The sequence below is a fragment of the Sinocyclocheilus grahami genome, unplaced genomic scaffold, assembly GCF_001515645.1.
Source record: "Sinocyclocheilus grahami isolate Dianchi unplaced genomic scaffold, SAMN03320097.WGS_v1.1 scaffold158.1, whole genome shotgun sequence".
Taxonomy (NCBI): domain Eukaryota; kingdom Metazoa; phylum Chordata; class Actinopteri; order Cypriniformes; family Cyprinidae; genus Sinocyclocheilus; species Sinocyclocheilus grahami.
Genome location: NW_015505337.1, coordinates 613,834 through 631,454, shown reverse-complemented (window position 1 = coordinate 631,454; position 17,621 = coordinate 613,834). Strand labels below are relative to the sequence as shown.

Genomic DNA, 17,621 nt, shown 5'->3' with positions numbered 1-17,621 from the left:
TGTCTGAGGGGGTGGAAGACTTATAAAAGCGTGAAAAAAATAGGGGAGAGGGTATGTTGTGAGTTGGGGTGTTGGGGAGGTTGGATATCTATAACCTTTGTAATCCCCCCCACCACCACCACCACCTCTCTTCTCTTTTTCTTTCTCACCCCCTCCATTCCATGTGACATTCATTCATCAGCCAAGTGCGTTTGGCAAGCCCTTCGCCTATGAGCGCCGTCCCAGTGACCACTAACCTTGGTATGTCCTGACACTCGTGATGAGTATCTGCAGGACACAGAAGGCAAGCAGGCTGCTATGTCAGGCCTTTATTGTGTACTGCCGAGGCTGGGGACAGTCAGCATAATCAAACAAATGACCCCTGAAGGCTGTGCCCCTCGGGGAGGGAGAAGTAGAAGGAGACAGAGCTCTGGCCAAAAGCACTTGGGCAGGATTTTTTTTTTATCTCCTCTTCTCTTCCCCCTCCCTTCCTATGATCTTGCCCCAGGAGAAAGAGAGGAGGAAGGGAGAAATTACTGTACAGCACTGTACAAAAATGTCACCCGTTTGAGACGGACAGAGTTCAGGCACAGCAGTTGTAAGCTACTTGTAATTTAAAGCAGTCAAGCTGCCTGTGAGAAAACAGTTAAGTTACACTACAAGTTAAAGTTACACTACAAGGTGGAAAAGTAGCGAGCTATGTAAGAGGTTGATATATCTAAATAATGTAATTTATTTATTTTATATATATAATAAATGATATATGATTTATTATTGAATACAATCAAATTTTAATACACATAATTTAACACTAAACAAATAAAAACAACACCCTACATTATCTGAACTCAATCAAAAATGTAGTGCCAATCACACATGAATGCATAAAACATTTTTGAACCAGTTCATTAAAATGAATCATCAAATTGAACCATCACAATGCTATTTGAAAGAGACAGTTCTAAGAACAAAATTGAGTGATGATTCAAATGAATCAATTAAATGGATAGTTCACCCAAAAATTAAAAATCTGTCATTAATTACTCACCCACATGTTGTTCCAAACCTGTAAGACCTTCGTTCATATTCGGAACACAAATTAAGATATTTTTGATGAAATCTTGTTTCTTGCTTGGCTTGTTTGCAAAGAGAGGAATGCACACGCATGCGTTGTGGTACTATCGTGAATGCGCGTCGAAGTCCGACACGGAAGAGAAGAAATTGTTGAATAAAGTCATTATTTTTGTTTTCGTTGCACACAAAAATTATTCTTGTAGCTTCAAAAAAAATGACGGTTGAACCACTGATGTCACATGGACTATTTTATTGATGCTACCTTTCTGGGTCTTGAACGTGTCAGTTGCGTTGCTGTCTATGGAGGGTGAGAAACCTCACAGATTTAATCAAAAATACCTTAATTTGTGTTCTGAGGATAAACGAAGGTCTTACGGGTTTGGAACGACATGAGGGTGAGTAATTAATGACAGTATTTTAATTTTAGTGTGAACTATCCCTTTAATAATTTTAACTAGTTCATTAAAATCATTTGACAGAATGAACCAATTCACTAAAATTATTCAGACTTCCCAAAGCTATTTGAGAGAAACAGTTCAATGAAGAAAAGTAATGAATGAAATGAATTAACAAATCATTTTAACGAGGTCATTAAAGTGAATCATCCAAATGAACCAACTGAATCAGACTTCCCAATGCTACTCAAGAGAGGGCTACTCATTGAAAACACTAGCTTGTTACTGGAAAAGCTATGATATTATGTTACACAATTCAGTTAGCAACGTCACTACTTTTAGCTATTTACTCCCTAACACCAGAACACATCATAAAAGGGAGGCATGCAGGCTAGGGCACGTTACAGCATATAAACCCAATCAAGCCATCAACTACACTCTGGTGAATCATACCATCTAGTTTAACTGCCATTATAAGTTCAGTATTTATAGCCATGCTATAATTTAATACCGCATCACAACCAAAAGTCAAGCACTTATGATTGTGACGGCAGAGTGAAACATCTTCCACACTGGTCAAGGCCTTTCAGACAAGGGTATGCCTTTGATGACAGTATATTTAACACACTTAATGGAAAAAAGGGAGCTGGGGATGGTGTGGATCGCATAGATGAGATTCTTTGTCCAGACAACTGCTCACCTGGCCTTTGAGGAGCAGTCAGAGTCTGATTGATAGTACTGATGCCAAACTAAGTGCTGATCCCAATCCACGGGGGAGGGCTGCATTGATAAAACCAACTATAGGACTACAACTTTAACCTTGCAATGGAGGATGAATATTGGATGGTGTCATGAGCTTTGTTGCGAAAACATTGATTCAGGATGGTTGGAGGAAAAACTGCTCTGGATCTTTCCACACCCTCAAAAGCTATTATCTTAAATAGATACTTCAACTAAAAATAAAGAGTGGAACACAAAATAAGATATTTGAATTGTCCATAAAATGAAAGTCAATGGGGTCCATAACAACACTAGACCGCACTGACTTCCATTGTATGGTAAAAAAAAATAAACATCTTTTGAGTTCCAAAGAAGTTAAAGTCATACAGGTTTGGAACGACATGAAGGTGAATAAATGTCATAATTTTTGGGTGAGCTATCCATTTAAGCATTCCTAATGCATCCCTCAATTGCTAGCGCTTTTTCTGTGGCCTGTAGTAAGACTTTTAATATGACAGCACTATATTTTTGCAACCTTTGTGTCTGTTTCTGTGTGCTTGCGTGCCTGCTTCCCCATCTGTGTTCGAGCGTGTGGGTGTTTGTGAGTGTGTGTGGCAGTAAGCACCATGTCTGGGAAGTGTCTTGTCTAGCTGTAGGGGAGGTGACTTAGTTCTTTGCCTGGCTAATCATCTCTATAGTGTTAGCAGAGAGGTACTGTCACTGGTGCTAAAGAGATCACAGAGCCAGTCTACAGTACGCCCCCGGTCTTGGCCTTCTCTCATGAACAACAACCTCACGCCAGAAAGGATGTGTTCTGGTTGTAGAGAACAAACTCCTCAGTAGCGCCCTACACGCTACCTGATTGCGGGAAAACACCGCAGTTAGAGGTCCAGACCTTGTCCAAGAGCACAGAGTTTACAGATTAATTTTCTTTGAATTCCTCTACCTGTGATAGAGGCTACAACTTTGGTTTGACCAAACAATAAGTTTGCTACAGAATCTAGTTTCACTGGAACTTGATAAGAAGCAAAGAAGAATTTAGTATTTTATGGACCGCTGTCAGTGGCAGAATCCTCTCCTTCCCCTTCTAGAAGTGGAAGCATATTGAGACAAAAAGACATTTTATGAGACATTGCTAACAATCTTGTGTCAAATAAAGGGAAGTCAACAAATTATGTTTCGCTCCCTCTAGGAAGTAGACTCTAAAAGAGGAACAGCTCAGGTAATGTTTAACCCAATAAGTTCCTCTTGGTTACAACCTCACAAATTCTGCCACGTTCAATACATTGACTGAAAGGTGTTGTTATGTGATGGTTTGACCAGTTTCGATGAAAGAAACAAACATCTTGTTGCTTTTTTCACTGTAACCATTCAAAAGCTATTAAATACTTTCACGTCCCCTGATGGTGCAGTTAGACAAAAAAAAAAAGGAAAGACAATTGATATAAAAGATTTGAAAGTCTAAACATATGGGTATTTAAGTCAGCACCACCAGAATATGTTTCAGCAACTGAAACAAAGAGGAATTAGTGTAGTGACGATGTTTGGGGCCGTTCTCTATGTCCTCTCAGTACAGAATCTTATTTTCTTGTTCCTTTTTACTTATCTCTTTTTCTTTTTTTTCTTTTCTTAATCAGAGACTTGGGATTGAAACATAATATGTTTATTAATGTCATTCTCTCCTTGTGTATCAGCAGATTCCGGAGCGATTCCTGGAAGTGGCACAGATCACGTTACGGGAGTTTTTCAATGCCATTGTGGCAGGCAAAGATGTTGATCCTTCCTGGAAGAAGGCCATATACAAGGTCATCTGCAAGCTGGACAGTGAGGTCCCAGAGATTTTCAAATCTCCCAATTGTCTGCAGGAGCTTCTGCATGAGTAGTGATTTGAATTGCTTTCCAAGTATCATCCCTTCTTTTCCAGAATCTTTACAGAGTAAGAGGTAGCATTCCTATTTTTAAGTCCCGGCTACTTTTGAATTACTTAGCTGTAAAAAAAAATTTTTTGTGCTTCTTTTTAGGAAAGTCTATAAAATTCTTGATTGTTTTGACTGTATTCAATCCTTACCCCCTTTTTCCTTGCCTTTAAAATGGGCATTACTATGTTTACCACACCATGGTTAACAAATGGAACTGACACCCTGATTTTCTCTCTTTTATTGGTCATTTTTTTTGTTGAGGGCTTTGTTTTATTCCCGGATGTTTGCAATGTGTGATGGTTTTACTATTGCCGAATAAGACTTGCATTTGTAGCTTGTATAGATGTAATTATTATTTATGATTAATATAATTATTATCATTAATGTTATTAATGCTTGCTGCAAAAAAGGAAGAAAGGAAAAGAAAGACAAAAAATTTACATGTGGTATTCTTGTTTGTCATGGCAATGCTACAGAAAATAAATTATTCTTTGGACAAATAAAATAATAATAATAAAGAGGGGTATACATTTTCTATGTGGGAAATTCATATCTATAATATAATATATATATTTGATGTTATTCTTAAAAGAAACAGTATTAACTGTTTTTTGGTTTAGCCATTCTTCTATGTTGGCTAGGGTCCAATGTTCTTGTGTTTTGTGTCCACATTGATAGCACTGGCTCTAGGGAGGGAGGCCTACTCATAGGTTTTTTTTTTTTTTCCTTCACGGAGCAGCCTCTCCTGTAACTAAGCAACATGGCCATTTCATACTGGGGCAAGCCAGTTCGGCACAAAAAAAATGGACGCCTTCCCACTGAGAAACCATTCTTGCTCATAAAAAGCACGCTGTCACAACTGCTCACATAAACACACACACACACAGACCACTCTCATACATACACAGTAATTCACAAACACGTGCCGTGCGGCATCAAGACAAGAGAATTGTTGTTGTTGTTGATTTTCTCCACCTGCTAGCTGGGAACACCTCTATAATTGGACCGTAAATTTGGTAGATTATCTCAAATTTGGTTTACACAGGCTGAAAATAATTATTTGAACATTTGCGAAAGTAAAATAGTTTTTTTTTCTTCTACGTACTGGATTGTACATAGTTTATTTGTTAGAAATGTACAGATTTGCTTAATATTCACAATCATCTGATAATGCTATGGCAGTGTACAGTTTATCAGTAGTGAAACTTCATATTATCGAGAGACTTTGTTTGAGTTCAATTGTAAATTTTTATGAATCATATGAAGTTCTTTGAATTGAATTTTAGAAGCTAAGCCTGCTAAGAGATCCACGCAAATGTAACCAATTACAACGATTAGCCTACCCTAGAGAAAAAAAGCACAGTTTCTTATCAAAACAGTGTCCACAAAAGAAAAGAGGGCCTTCAGACTCTTTGTGCATCCCTTCCTAGTTCATAAATAAGAGTCGGCAGTAGAGGGCAAGGGCTGGACATGTGATCTGCTCTGGAAGCCTGTGCCGTTTGCATTGGGCAAATCCAGCTGATGAATTGAAACGCAGGCCGGCAATTATTGTCAGCACAATGCCTTAAAAAACCTGCTGACTTCTAGATTAATGGGCACAAAAGAGCATGAGGTGCTGTCATTCTGTCGCCAGGGCTGGCATCATCCACAGCCCCCGGACAACGCACAAAATGCCAAGCTGCTCACTATGCATTGTAAAGAGAAGGAAAAATAAACCCAAAAAACAAAGTTAGTAGATGTTTGGCCCCGTCCTATTCTCAAGTATCTCGCAAGACTGTGCTGACATGCGTTCTCCTTTCCATTCATTGTGATAAATAAACGATTCTTTCAAATCGTAAGGAATTCTGTTATCACTATTCATTCATTTAAAGGTGATGCTTTGCAACTAAAAGTGAAGGTTGTGTCAATTTGCGCATAAAGTGGTGCTTAGTCAAATTCAGCTGTCCATATTCCACCATACAAACAGGCATTTTGTGATTTACACCCTTGATGAATCTGATAATTGCCTGTGCCTAATGTTAATTACACCAGCAAATTATTTCTCTTTTTTATATTTATATTTAACATAAAATGGAACAGAAATGATACGATTTGACTACTAAAAATTTAGAACAAAATAGCACAAATTGAAACGGAGGGGTATATTTTCCTTGTTTTGAAACAAAATGCCCTCGGTAATAGTTTCTTGGTAATGAACTACGTACATGCAAAGTCCAGGAAATGAATTTTTACAGCTCATTTGAAGAAGAACAAGTATGACGCTTAGTTCCACACAAATCTGATGTACTTTAAGCCATTTAACGTAGCACAGAGGCAATACGTGTGCATAAGTGTGTGTGCGTGCTTACCTGTGCATGTGCGTGTTTGCAGGGAGTGTGTGATATACACGCATGGTAGTACGTTAGTTTTAGTTCCCATAAGGACTTCTGTTTATTTTCTTTATCTATTGTTTCTCTTTTTGAACTTTTATTTGTATTTATCACTGTACTGCATCTTTAAGACAAACCAGAGGGAGGTTATGTTCAACATCTCAACTCTTTTTTTTTTCTTGCTATTGTACTTTTAGAAGTGTTATGATGTTTTAAATGTTTCGAGTGACTCTCAGTCGACTATTTTCTCCCCTTCATCTCACCACCTCTTCAGGTTTGCCCTTCAAAGGTGTTCTCGAACGGGCTGCATTCATTTGATATTGAAATGAGATGGATCTGTTTGCGTGGTTACACAGGGTCATTTGTTGCTTTGTGTCGAAAATCCGAAATGTAGCCGTGTACATTTCGCACTCCATTAAGGACACTCTATAGAAGAAGAAAAAAAACTCTCTGAAATAACCTTGATTCAAAGTTTTATCTCACTTGTGATAGACTATTGTGCATATACATTTGACATAAGATTTTTTATTTGTTTTCATGCAATGGGAAAAAAAAAACTGTCATGTAGTGATCTGTACAAATCAATTGCCAAACTCAGTTTGGGACTGTTTTTTATTACAAAGAAAGATGTTACAAAGAGAAAAGGAAGAAAGAAACTTTGTATATGACTATATTTCTGGGAAGGGGAACAATTATTTGTACTGAATGCAATGTGTTGTACAAGACTCTTGACTCTTTGTAGATTTGATGCTGTATTTATGAGGTGTGTGCTCCCTGAAGGGTTTTAAACATGATTTCACTGGCTTCGACGTGTATGTAAATACAAACCGAAAATGAGAAAACACTGCCTTTCTATGATTTAGCAATATGATGTACATAGCATTATGCTTTTTTGTATGAAAGAATTTTTGATTCTAGTATGGTAATTCCAGCTGAAACTGTTACAATTTTCTTTGATACGTTTTGAAGGATACACATACATTGTTAACGGGATAGCATTGTGGATTTTGTTGTCAATTTGTCATGCAGAAGTTTCATAATTTATTGGTTTAATTTATCATAATTTATTTGGTGATGGTGTACAATTTTTGGTATTTCTGGGGATGTATTGTAATATTATTTGGTAGACAGAGACAATATAAACGCCCTCCTAAGCTCCTTAACTCTGTAGAGACATAAAGAGACACTTATGTCCAGGTAGCCATTGTAATTTCAGACACTGTAGTCACAAGAGACGCTTGAAAAAAAAAACACAAAAGGAAAGAAAAAGAAAAAAAAATTTATGTACAACAAAACTTTTCTTCTATCTTGTTTGGAAGGTGACAAAATTGTGTGTTTTGAAGTTTTTATTTCTAATCACTTAATCAGACTTTTACCTTTGCTTTTTACCACCTACACAATACAGTAGTCAAAGTGCCTCGTGTGCCTTCCATCTCCTCGGAACTGAATGTATGTGCAGTATATATGCAAGCTTGTGCAAAATAAAAACTAAGTCCTAGATCAGGTGTTTCCTTTTGCCATTTGTCATCATTTAGATCAGCATGCTAATCAGAGAAACCCCAAGGAGAGTTGGAGTTGCCTGTGATGCCAGAAGAACTGGAGATATTTTTATACCCCTGTGTTGGGCTTAAAATAATATTTTGGGTTCAAGTTAAATTCATTTAACAGAACTTTGTTGAATGCCACAAAAATTCAGTTTTAAAAAAAGCACAAATCTGGGTTACAATGAAAGTAAATAATGTTAAAATAGCATAGTACAGCCAATAATACAATACTGTTTCAAAAGTACAGCCACAAGACTTTTCTGTGTTGTTTATACAATTTTTGCCCTGACAGAGTAACACTTAAAACTCTATAAGGACTGCAAAAATCTGGAGAGCGACTTTACTGCTTAAATAAAACTTAATAAAGTTTTAACAGAAGGATCACTGTAAGGTATTTTATGAAATTTACATTTCTGCTTCTAAATTCTCCACAAAAAAGCCTTTCTTGCTTTTTTTTTTTGTAGATAATCAACATTGCGCTAAGAAACGTTTATAGGTCTTTTTTCCTATTTAAATCTAATTCCCAATCAGGCCTGTTATTTCAGCAGTCTTTGATTCATGCTTAATAGACCCACTGGTGGTTCACTTCATCAAATATCACAGTAGACGTTTCTTGATGAAGTTGTCTTTGTCAAAACACCAGAATAGTGTCATTTCATCCAGATTAATATGAACAATCTGAAATGGAGATAAATAAATAAAGTGCTTCAAATACACACATCAACATTCGATCTTAATTGCAAAGAAAGAGGGCGGGAAAAGGTGCGCGTGGGGAGAAAAGAGCAGTGCTCGTGCTATTGTGGCTCGTGCGGCGTTGTGGAAGGAAGCTGGGCGGCCGTTGCTGTAATTTATAGTCTGATACAAAGAGGCACTTTAGCGGGCCCGGACCGCTTCAGCAGCTCCACTGAACAGGAGGTGGGGTCAGTCTCCCCCCCACCGCCACCCTCCGCGCCATAATGATGAGCAGAGCCGCTCACCGCTCCCCTTCTGTTTGATTTCATCATCACGCCTTTGAAAAGCACATCTTAACAGCACAACAATAAAACAGCTGTGTTTGTGTTGGCCCATTCATTGTTGAAAATTTTACCACCATCCCCTCTTCTCTCCCCTCCCTAAAGAGATAACACGAGAATAATGTCGCTACCGTGATGCTCTATCAGAAAAGAGAAAGGAAAGATCGCTGTTATTAATTGGTTGTTATTAAGGCGGAGGGGGGATAAAGATTTTGTTCGATATTCTGGCAGGCCTGTCCGTGAGGTAGAACGAATTTTGATCGCTATGTTGTAAGTGTGTGTTACTTGTCATGAAAAATGGGAAAGAATAAAACGCTTTTCTCTAGTTTAAACATCCTAAAACTCGTGTAAGTGGCGCACCGGCTGACCTCTGTCAGATCGGGGTATTTTGTTTTGGTTATGTAGAACTAGCACGAACAGGCGTGTGTGACCTTCCCTTTATCAAGAAGACAATGACCTCATGATTCCTTCTGGCATTACATGCAACTTCAGATGCAGCTGTATCGGTTTGGATCCAGAGCTCATGGCTGAATCCAAACGACACGGACAGACGCGGTCAAAAGCGCCAGGCTCTCTTCTTCTGGGTTCTTTTTCATTCTTTTCGCGAACCTCTGGGGCTTCCCGCCTCAGCTCGGAGCTGACAGGCTCCTTGCAGTTGGGCTGAAGCAGCATCCTTGCATTACACGAACAGTCTGCTTCATAATCAAATACCATCTGTCGCTACATCTGAACCTGTTTTTAACATCTGTGCTTTCTGGTCTTAACAAAGCTTTATAAACCAATTCACAACTTTCACAGCTCACCGAGCTGGATGTGTATATTTACTACCTTTAATACATCTTTCTGCTACTTTTATGAGGGCTCTGCTCTCTCCCAGCTGGGGGGCTGTTAGGAAGGCTGCTGGTGGGATGATACTGCCTTGCTCAAGTACCAACTGGCTTGCCATGTCTAGCCAAGTGCAGAGCACCGCCGCACACCGGGTCACGGAGGAAAAGGAGCGAGACGGAGGGAGGGAAAACAAGGCGAAATGTGCCCCGATGAGAGAATGAACACCTTTTGCCAAAACAAGTTTTGTCCATTTGCTCCTCCGATGAGGAGGCTTGGAGTTGATCACGCTTGAAGCCCTATTACTGGAAATGGCATTGCAGGCCGAATGGCAACCTAGGGGAGAATCAGGAGCGTGGAGCAGAAGTGTGTTCGGGGTAAATGGGTAAGTGAAAGGTCCCTCCGAGGACAGATCGGTCTGTCACCTCACACATGCCGAGGAATCTGCCGAGTGTCTTCTACAACTTCGAACCCATTCGCCGGCAGATGTTACCGGTGAGGGTTCCAGAAAACATGATGGTATGTTCGGTAAAGCCAAAAGTAGATGTTAGGCCGATGTTTTCTATTCGCTATGCCTCATATTTGCTTGAGCTCGAGCAAGCTCTCTATTCAGTTTGTGTTCTTATATCATAAATGAAATAAAAAAAGATGGTTGGCAATTTAGTTCTTTAAGTTCTTAAATAGACTCTTTCTATTCATGTTGGTTTCATATGGTTGTGAACTTTCAGTGTAATGACTTTATAAAAATATCATGTGGTGTAACCATCAAGTGAAAAATACTTTATTTTTACATTTTTCCTTGCACCTTGAACACGTCAGCATACACAGAATCATTATTTTCAAAGCTTTAAAATATTTTTTAAAGGTAAAAGTAAGTTTTTGGGAAGTTGCACCAAATGACAACTTGAACTAGCCTTTTTTTTTTTTTGTCGTAAAAAGGGAAAAAAATATTTTAAAATACTTATTTATGACCAGGACACACAGTCACGTGGTACTGAATGTACAAGCAGGGGTCCTATTTATGATATTATTTCCAGTTTAAAATAAACATTTATTCATTTCTATATAAACTATATTCTCATAATGAATGAATGAATGAATTGCACACTGTAAGAAATGCTGGAGTGCAAGCGGAGTGATCCAAATGATAAACAGTTCCTGTGGTGATGCTGGTAGAATATAAATGACATTTAATTCAGAAATTAAAAACATGCTCATCATGAAAGAGGTGTATTCAAGTCATTTTATGCACTGTTGAATAAACTAATAGATATGGGGGAAAATGAGCATAATATCATTGACCCATATAACAAAATCTGATTCAAATGTTTGTTTTGTAACATTTAATGCTACTTAATTTAATTACATAAAGGAAGAAAAAAACACCTTTTTCTCCCTCTCTGCCCCTTTTAGAAAAGGCTAATGTTTCAGATGACTTAGTGACACCTGGTGGCAGATTCATTACCATGATCTCTGATAATAGAGTCAGTTCCCACTCCTCCAATGTTGGGGGTGGACAGGCCACAAGCCCGTCATTAATTAAGAGCCACATAAGATCATTAAAAAGTCAATAGGGCCTTTCAAGTCTGTGAGCGTTTTCAGCATGCCAACTCAAAGCCGGACCTTTTAAATCAGAGAGGCAGAATAGCCACAAGCATTTCACTTCAACTGGCTTCTGTTTCACTTCCAAGTCCTCCTCCATTAGCATTTCCAGAGTTTTCTTATGCAAAGACCATCTCATATTTGATAATGTGCCTCAGTGCTATTCTCTAAGGGTGACTCTCTTTTCTTGATACGTATGATGTGTATGAGTGTGCATAGCCTTAGAGTCTGCCACGACTACTTGTCTGTGTTGTGTATTTGAGCAAAGACATTCTGATGTGAAGACTTCTGGACAAACTAGCTTTATTTAGCATTTTCTATCATGTGCTTTGAAACCAATGTGATTTACTTTGCGTTAAAAGTCAAAGTATGTTCAGATGTAATGATAAAGTGCTCTACACAGAGAAAAAGGCTTGCTCAAAGACAATGCGTCAGCATTTGAGGACTCTTCAGTATGAAAGCCTGTTTCCGTCTTAAAGTAAAAAAAATAAAAAGGTAATTGGGCACTAACATTGAAAAAAAAGCAATACATTGTAAGATAAAAAAAAAGTTGCAATTTCTGCTGCCGCAAGTGAACATGCCTTGATATTATAATTGTGGCTGATACTTTGAAATGATTGAAATGCTGATATTTATTTTCATGTTATGGCCAACATTACTAATACTATTTATTCCACATAAATTAAAAAATAAAACACTAAAGACTAAAGTCAAAACTAAAGTGAATTTACACATTGCAACATTATAATGTACAGTATGACAAATGGATATTCGTTTTGAGATTTTCTAAGGATTACTAATAATTATTAAATTATTAGTGTTTTTGAAGATTAACTTCATTTAGTAATCTAGAAATGAGCATGTACAATTAAAAATCCAATACTGACCAATACCCAATTACCCATGAATAAAATCTCTAAAATCCAAAGATAATTAATTTAATGATATATCATGCATTTCTAGTTGCTCAATATCATGACAATGACAAAACAACTCTGATGTGGCAATTCATTTACACAAGACCTAAACATTAAACCTTTTAACACTACTACACTGTTCAAATATTGATATGATATATTTGGATCTCATTAAAATGGATTAAAAACACAACTTTTAGAACTTGAGAGACAACTGTGTAGCATTTGAAGAGCCATCAACTCTAATTCCTCCTAATTGTCATGCCAGGCATTACGTTTCTCAGACAATGGAAGAAAGACACAGGCGAGCTCTGAAGATGAGGAATGGCATGCTTGCAATGTGCCTAAGAAGTGTGTTTTATTTTCAACTTTTACAACTTAGTTCTGGTCCTCCTAAGGAATAACCTTGCCCTGCTCGTGTCAAGGCAAGGCATGCCTTAGAAGGAGATATCCTCTTGACAGAGCAGGCCTCTCATTCCTAACACACTCCATGGTACTCTTTTAACGCTTGGGTTACAGCCCCCTTAATCTGAGCTTCTCATGAGTGATGCATTGATATGGTTGATATTTATACATGTTAGACAACCACAGGTTGAAACACACAGCGGGCTGTGCTACCTTACAACATATTTCACATTATCGCACCTACTTTTTTTAGGGCTCCACACAAAAAAGAGATGAGGAAGGATAGAACAATATGTGGCCGAGATACAACTATTTGAAAATCTGGAATCTGAGTGTGCAAAAAAAATCTAAATATTGAGAAAATCGACTTTAAAGTTGTCCAAATGAAGTTCTTAGCAATGCATATTACTAATAAAAAAAATTACCTTTAATATATTTACAGTAGGACATTTACAAAATATCTTCATGGAACATGACCTTTACTTAATATTCTAATGATTTCTGGCATTAAAAAAAAATCTATAATTTTGACCCATACAATGTATTTTTGGCTAATGCTACAAATATACCCCAGCAACTTAAAGGGTTAGTTCACCCAAAAATGAAAATTTGATGTTTATCTGCTTACCCCCAGGGTATGTAAGATGTAGGTGACTTTGTTTCTTTAGTAGAACACAAATTATGATTTTTTAAGTCCAGCCGTTGCAGTCTATCAGTCGTATAATGCATGGCAATGGTAACAAAATCTATGAGAGTAAAAAAAACATGCACAGACAAATCCAAATTAAATCCTGCGGCTCGTGACGACACATTGATGTCCTAAGACACGAAACGATCGGTTTGTGCGAGAAACCGAACAGTATTTATATAATTTTTTACCTCTAATACAGCACTATGTCCAACTTCCTTGAGCGCGCAGGCATCCGGTGCGTGAGGTGTGTACGCGCTCTGGCGTAGTTTACGTTAATGGGTGTGTTGATATCCAGCCGAAGAGCAATCAACTATAACTTCAGGCGAGCAGGCTCAGAAGTTGGGAATACGTGGAAAGTCACCACTCCCGAATGAGTTTTGTGAGAGAGAATGTAATCTTTTAGTTTTAAGTCGGTTTGAACAATCCGGATAAGCGCAAGTAAGTACCATTTTGATTAGCCGTTGTACCTACAATGACTGTGCACCGTGTAACCAATGAGTGACGTATACGCGCGAGAGATCACTTCCGGCACTTGCGTAAACTATGCCAGAGCGCATACACACCTCACGCATCGGATGTCGTACGCGCGCTCAAGGAAGTTGGACATAGTGCTGTATTAGAGGTAAAAAATTATATAAATTCTGTTTCTCGCACAAACCGTTCGTTTCGTGTCTTAGGACATCAATGTGTCGTCACGAGCCGCAGGGTTTAATATGGATTTGTCTGTGCATGTTTTTTCATTTTTGAGTGAACTATCCCTTTAAGACTGGTTTTGTGGTCCAGGGTCACATATCTGATGAATCCACACAAAGTAATCCTTTAAATTATTGTCCCAAATTTCAATTTTTGTCATCATATTTACGACAATTTCATTTGCACTCTGGAGCCCTTTTTCTGCAATGTGAAGTACTGCCAAATAGCTCTAGTGGGTGGTCTCTCATGTAGCGAACATAGTGTGATTAGCTCCCCTAATTATATTTTCTAGGGGTGTTTCTGAAGATTAGCATATTGTGATATTATCATTGAAAAGAGTGGGAGGCCCAGGGGGTTGTAATGTTGTAACACACACTCATACTCCAGTCAACCCCAATAATTCTACATCAACTGGGAATTTACCTACTGAAGATTAAATGATCATAAAGTATTAATGTGGGGAAATTTCATTAGGGTCCACGATAGTCAGATTAAATCTACTTGGAGAGTAACTAGATATTCAATATCAATTCCGACAAGGTTGTTGTATAGTAAATCCATTTTGTTTCTTTTCCCTCCTGAAACCAAGGCTAATTCATTTAAATTTAAAGATGTCTATACAGACAAAACTGAAACGGTGTAGTTTGTGGGATACAGGCTATGCTGAGATGTCTAGAGATTATCTACGAAACCGCTGGCATGATGGTACTATGAACCCACGCCTCTGACTTTGCCAATCTCCTTCTGCATTAGAAATGCCACAATCAAATCTATGTGAAATCTTCTTACGAGTAAGCTAAAAAGATTAATATCTTTTTAACCTTGCAGGTTATTACTTACCTTACAGAGGAGGGATTATTGCAAACCTGTCTTCTTCCCAGGAACTATTTCTGAGTATGATTATATTCTAATGTAAGCAGGATAGGGTGACCAAAGAGAGCTGGACTTGGCATAACAAGGTCTCCTGTCTTTGATTATACTGTGACCTACAACCCTCTTTGTAAGGTTTGGAACCTGTTTATCAAGAAGGCCAGACAAGTAAAGTCTTAAAGGGATAGTTCACCCAAAGATGAAAATTCTCATCATCTACTCACCCTCATGTTGTTCAAAAACAAACAAAAAAAAGTTCTGACCCATTTTTTTCTATGTAATAAAAGTGAATGAGGGCTTTCAAGCTCTAAAATGGCAAAATAGCCCATAAAATATAAGGAACAAACCTAAATTCAATATAAAACAAATTTTCATTATTCACAGAAATTGTTAATGAAAGAAGTCTGATTTTTGAGTGAATCTTTCTTTCAGTGCACCAATTGATTCAATTCACAAAACTCAATGACTCAAAGATTTGGTCACACAGATGAATAACGACTTAGTTTGGTCTTTTTGTCCAAATGCAATTGTATATGGCTTCAGAATACCTGTATTCATTGTGTGAGTTGCATGGATCACTTTTTACAATATTTTTATGATGCTTTTACGTCTTTTTGAAGTTTGACAACTCCAGTCCTCATTCACTTTCATTAGACAAGGAAGAAGCGACCAGAATATCGTTCAAATATTAACCTTTTGTGTTCAATGCAAGAGAGAGTCAGTCATTCATACAGGTTTGGAAGAACAGTAAACGATGACAGTATTTCCATTTTTGGGTGAACTATGCCTTTAAGGAACCCCAACATTGGATAAAGCGCCACTCTAACATCTGAAATATGGTTTCCCAGCTTCATTATTTTTCCAGTTTAATGGCATCGCCGCTTGTGACAGGGCGTAATAGAAGGTAGCCGCCAAAGAAACTACAAACTTAACTCATTTTCCAGCTCACATGTCACCGCGCTTGACAAAAGGTCTTTGAGGTGGCCAACATCAACTATCTACGCTCTTTGTAACCTTTGTTTGTGGGATAAATGTGTGAAGGCTGAGGTGCCATAAGACAAGGGATGACAAGCTGGACAGCTGCAGCCTGCAAACTCTAATCTTTAAGCTGCCTGGCTCTCTCAGTCCAATTGTTGCAGGCATGGCCAAGGAATTTCATTTATCATGAAATAGACACCCCTCCAAGAACTCTCCTCCTCTGTACCTCACTATAAATAACCTCCTTTTTTCCTGCAGTAGAAAAACGGCACATAACATATCAGAGACACACCATTCCAGGTAAAAAATAAAAGGGGGTTGGGGGGAGAACTATGGGTGGGTGTCGAAGGACTAATTGGCCAGAAGGGATCACCTCGACCTGCTTGTTGGCTCCCGAATGACATTTGAGATTCGAATAGTGGTTGTACCAGTGATGGACACGCCATCTGTCATTGTTTAATCGTATTTTAGAGGATCACCGGAGGTAATAATTGTATAAACAGAGACGATCCCAGTAATTCGCTAATGCTTGGGGTGAACCGGGACTCCTTGGATCAAAGTGTGCTCAGGAGAAAGGATCAGTGGGGGTGAGGGCACTGGACGTAAATATTATCTTTGAGAAGAGACTCACTAAGGCATCCGTGGCTTGCGTTCCTCAACAACTGTTGCCAAGCTAGTTAAGAGACAATGCAGATCAAGCCCAGGTATCCGACAGCTGTTAGCCAACAATAAATGGAAGAGGAGAGGCAGCCATGGAAGAAGTTACAGCATAGCGCATTTAGTCAGCCCCCTTCGCAGTTGTCACTTGGGCTATGTCCATCAAAGTCCAATTTAGGATGGCTATTGAGGGAGATGGACAATGCGGTTCTTTTTTTTCCTCCTTGCTTCTTGGGATGCCAGGAAGATGGTGCCGCTCAAACACACACGGCCGCACAAGCTCACGCACACCATAAATAAGACAATGACACATTGTTCCCTTGAAACCATGAACGTCTGGGCTATGAGAAGGTCAGCCGAAGGAGAGCTCATGGAAAGAACACAAGAGCATGCCAACTGGCACCACGGCAAAGCACATTCTCAATCACTATCAGCGTGTTGACATGATGTGATATGTCCGCAAGAATCCGCTAGGAAGTCAGAAAGGTGTCACACGTCTCCTTCGTGAATAAAACTTCTCTAGATGTTCAAGAAGCTTTTTTCTATCTGAGTAATCTGATCGTTATACCATTAGGTTCCCTCATCTTACATATTCTTGGCATCCTTACACATATCAATTATTTATGTTCCCCATTTGCCTTTCTCAAGTAGCTCTTATCAGAATATTGTCTAGACCCATAACAAAGCAGTTTAATACTTTCCACTGTAGTTGTGGATGAGGTACAATATAAGAAACTCAATGACCAGATTAGGAGACTTCAGCATCCACATATTGTGAAACATATTGTTTTTGTATTTTCTAATCATATGAGCTTCTTATTTTATGAGTCCAAGATTGAAGCACTAATCTAACCCAAGATTAGGCTCAGCTTGTACCAATGGTTTTCATCCACAGTGACCCCAATAGTACTAGGAAACTTAAGAAAAGATATACTGTGTGTATATATATATATATATATATATATATATA

At 38.3% G+C, this 17,621-nt stretch overlaps 1 protein-coding gene across 1 annotated transcript in view; it reads left to right on the top strand.

Annotated features, from left to right (window-relative positions):
• prox1a (prospero homeobox 1a) overlaps nucleotides 1-7,957 on the top strand; it is a 35,814-nt gene extending 27,857 nt beyond the window's left edge. Inside the window, exon 5 of the mRNA XM_016282325.1 lies at nucleotides 3,866-7,957. Coding sequence (XP_016137811.1) covers nucleotides 3,866-4,051 — 186 coding nt within the window. The 3' untranslated portion in view covers nucleotides 4,052-7,957. The remainder of the gene's footprint in view (nucleotides 1-3,865) is intronic.
• The last annotated feature ends 9,664 nt before the right edge of the window (nucleotides 7,958-17,621 follow it).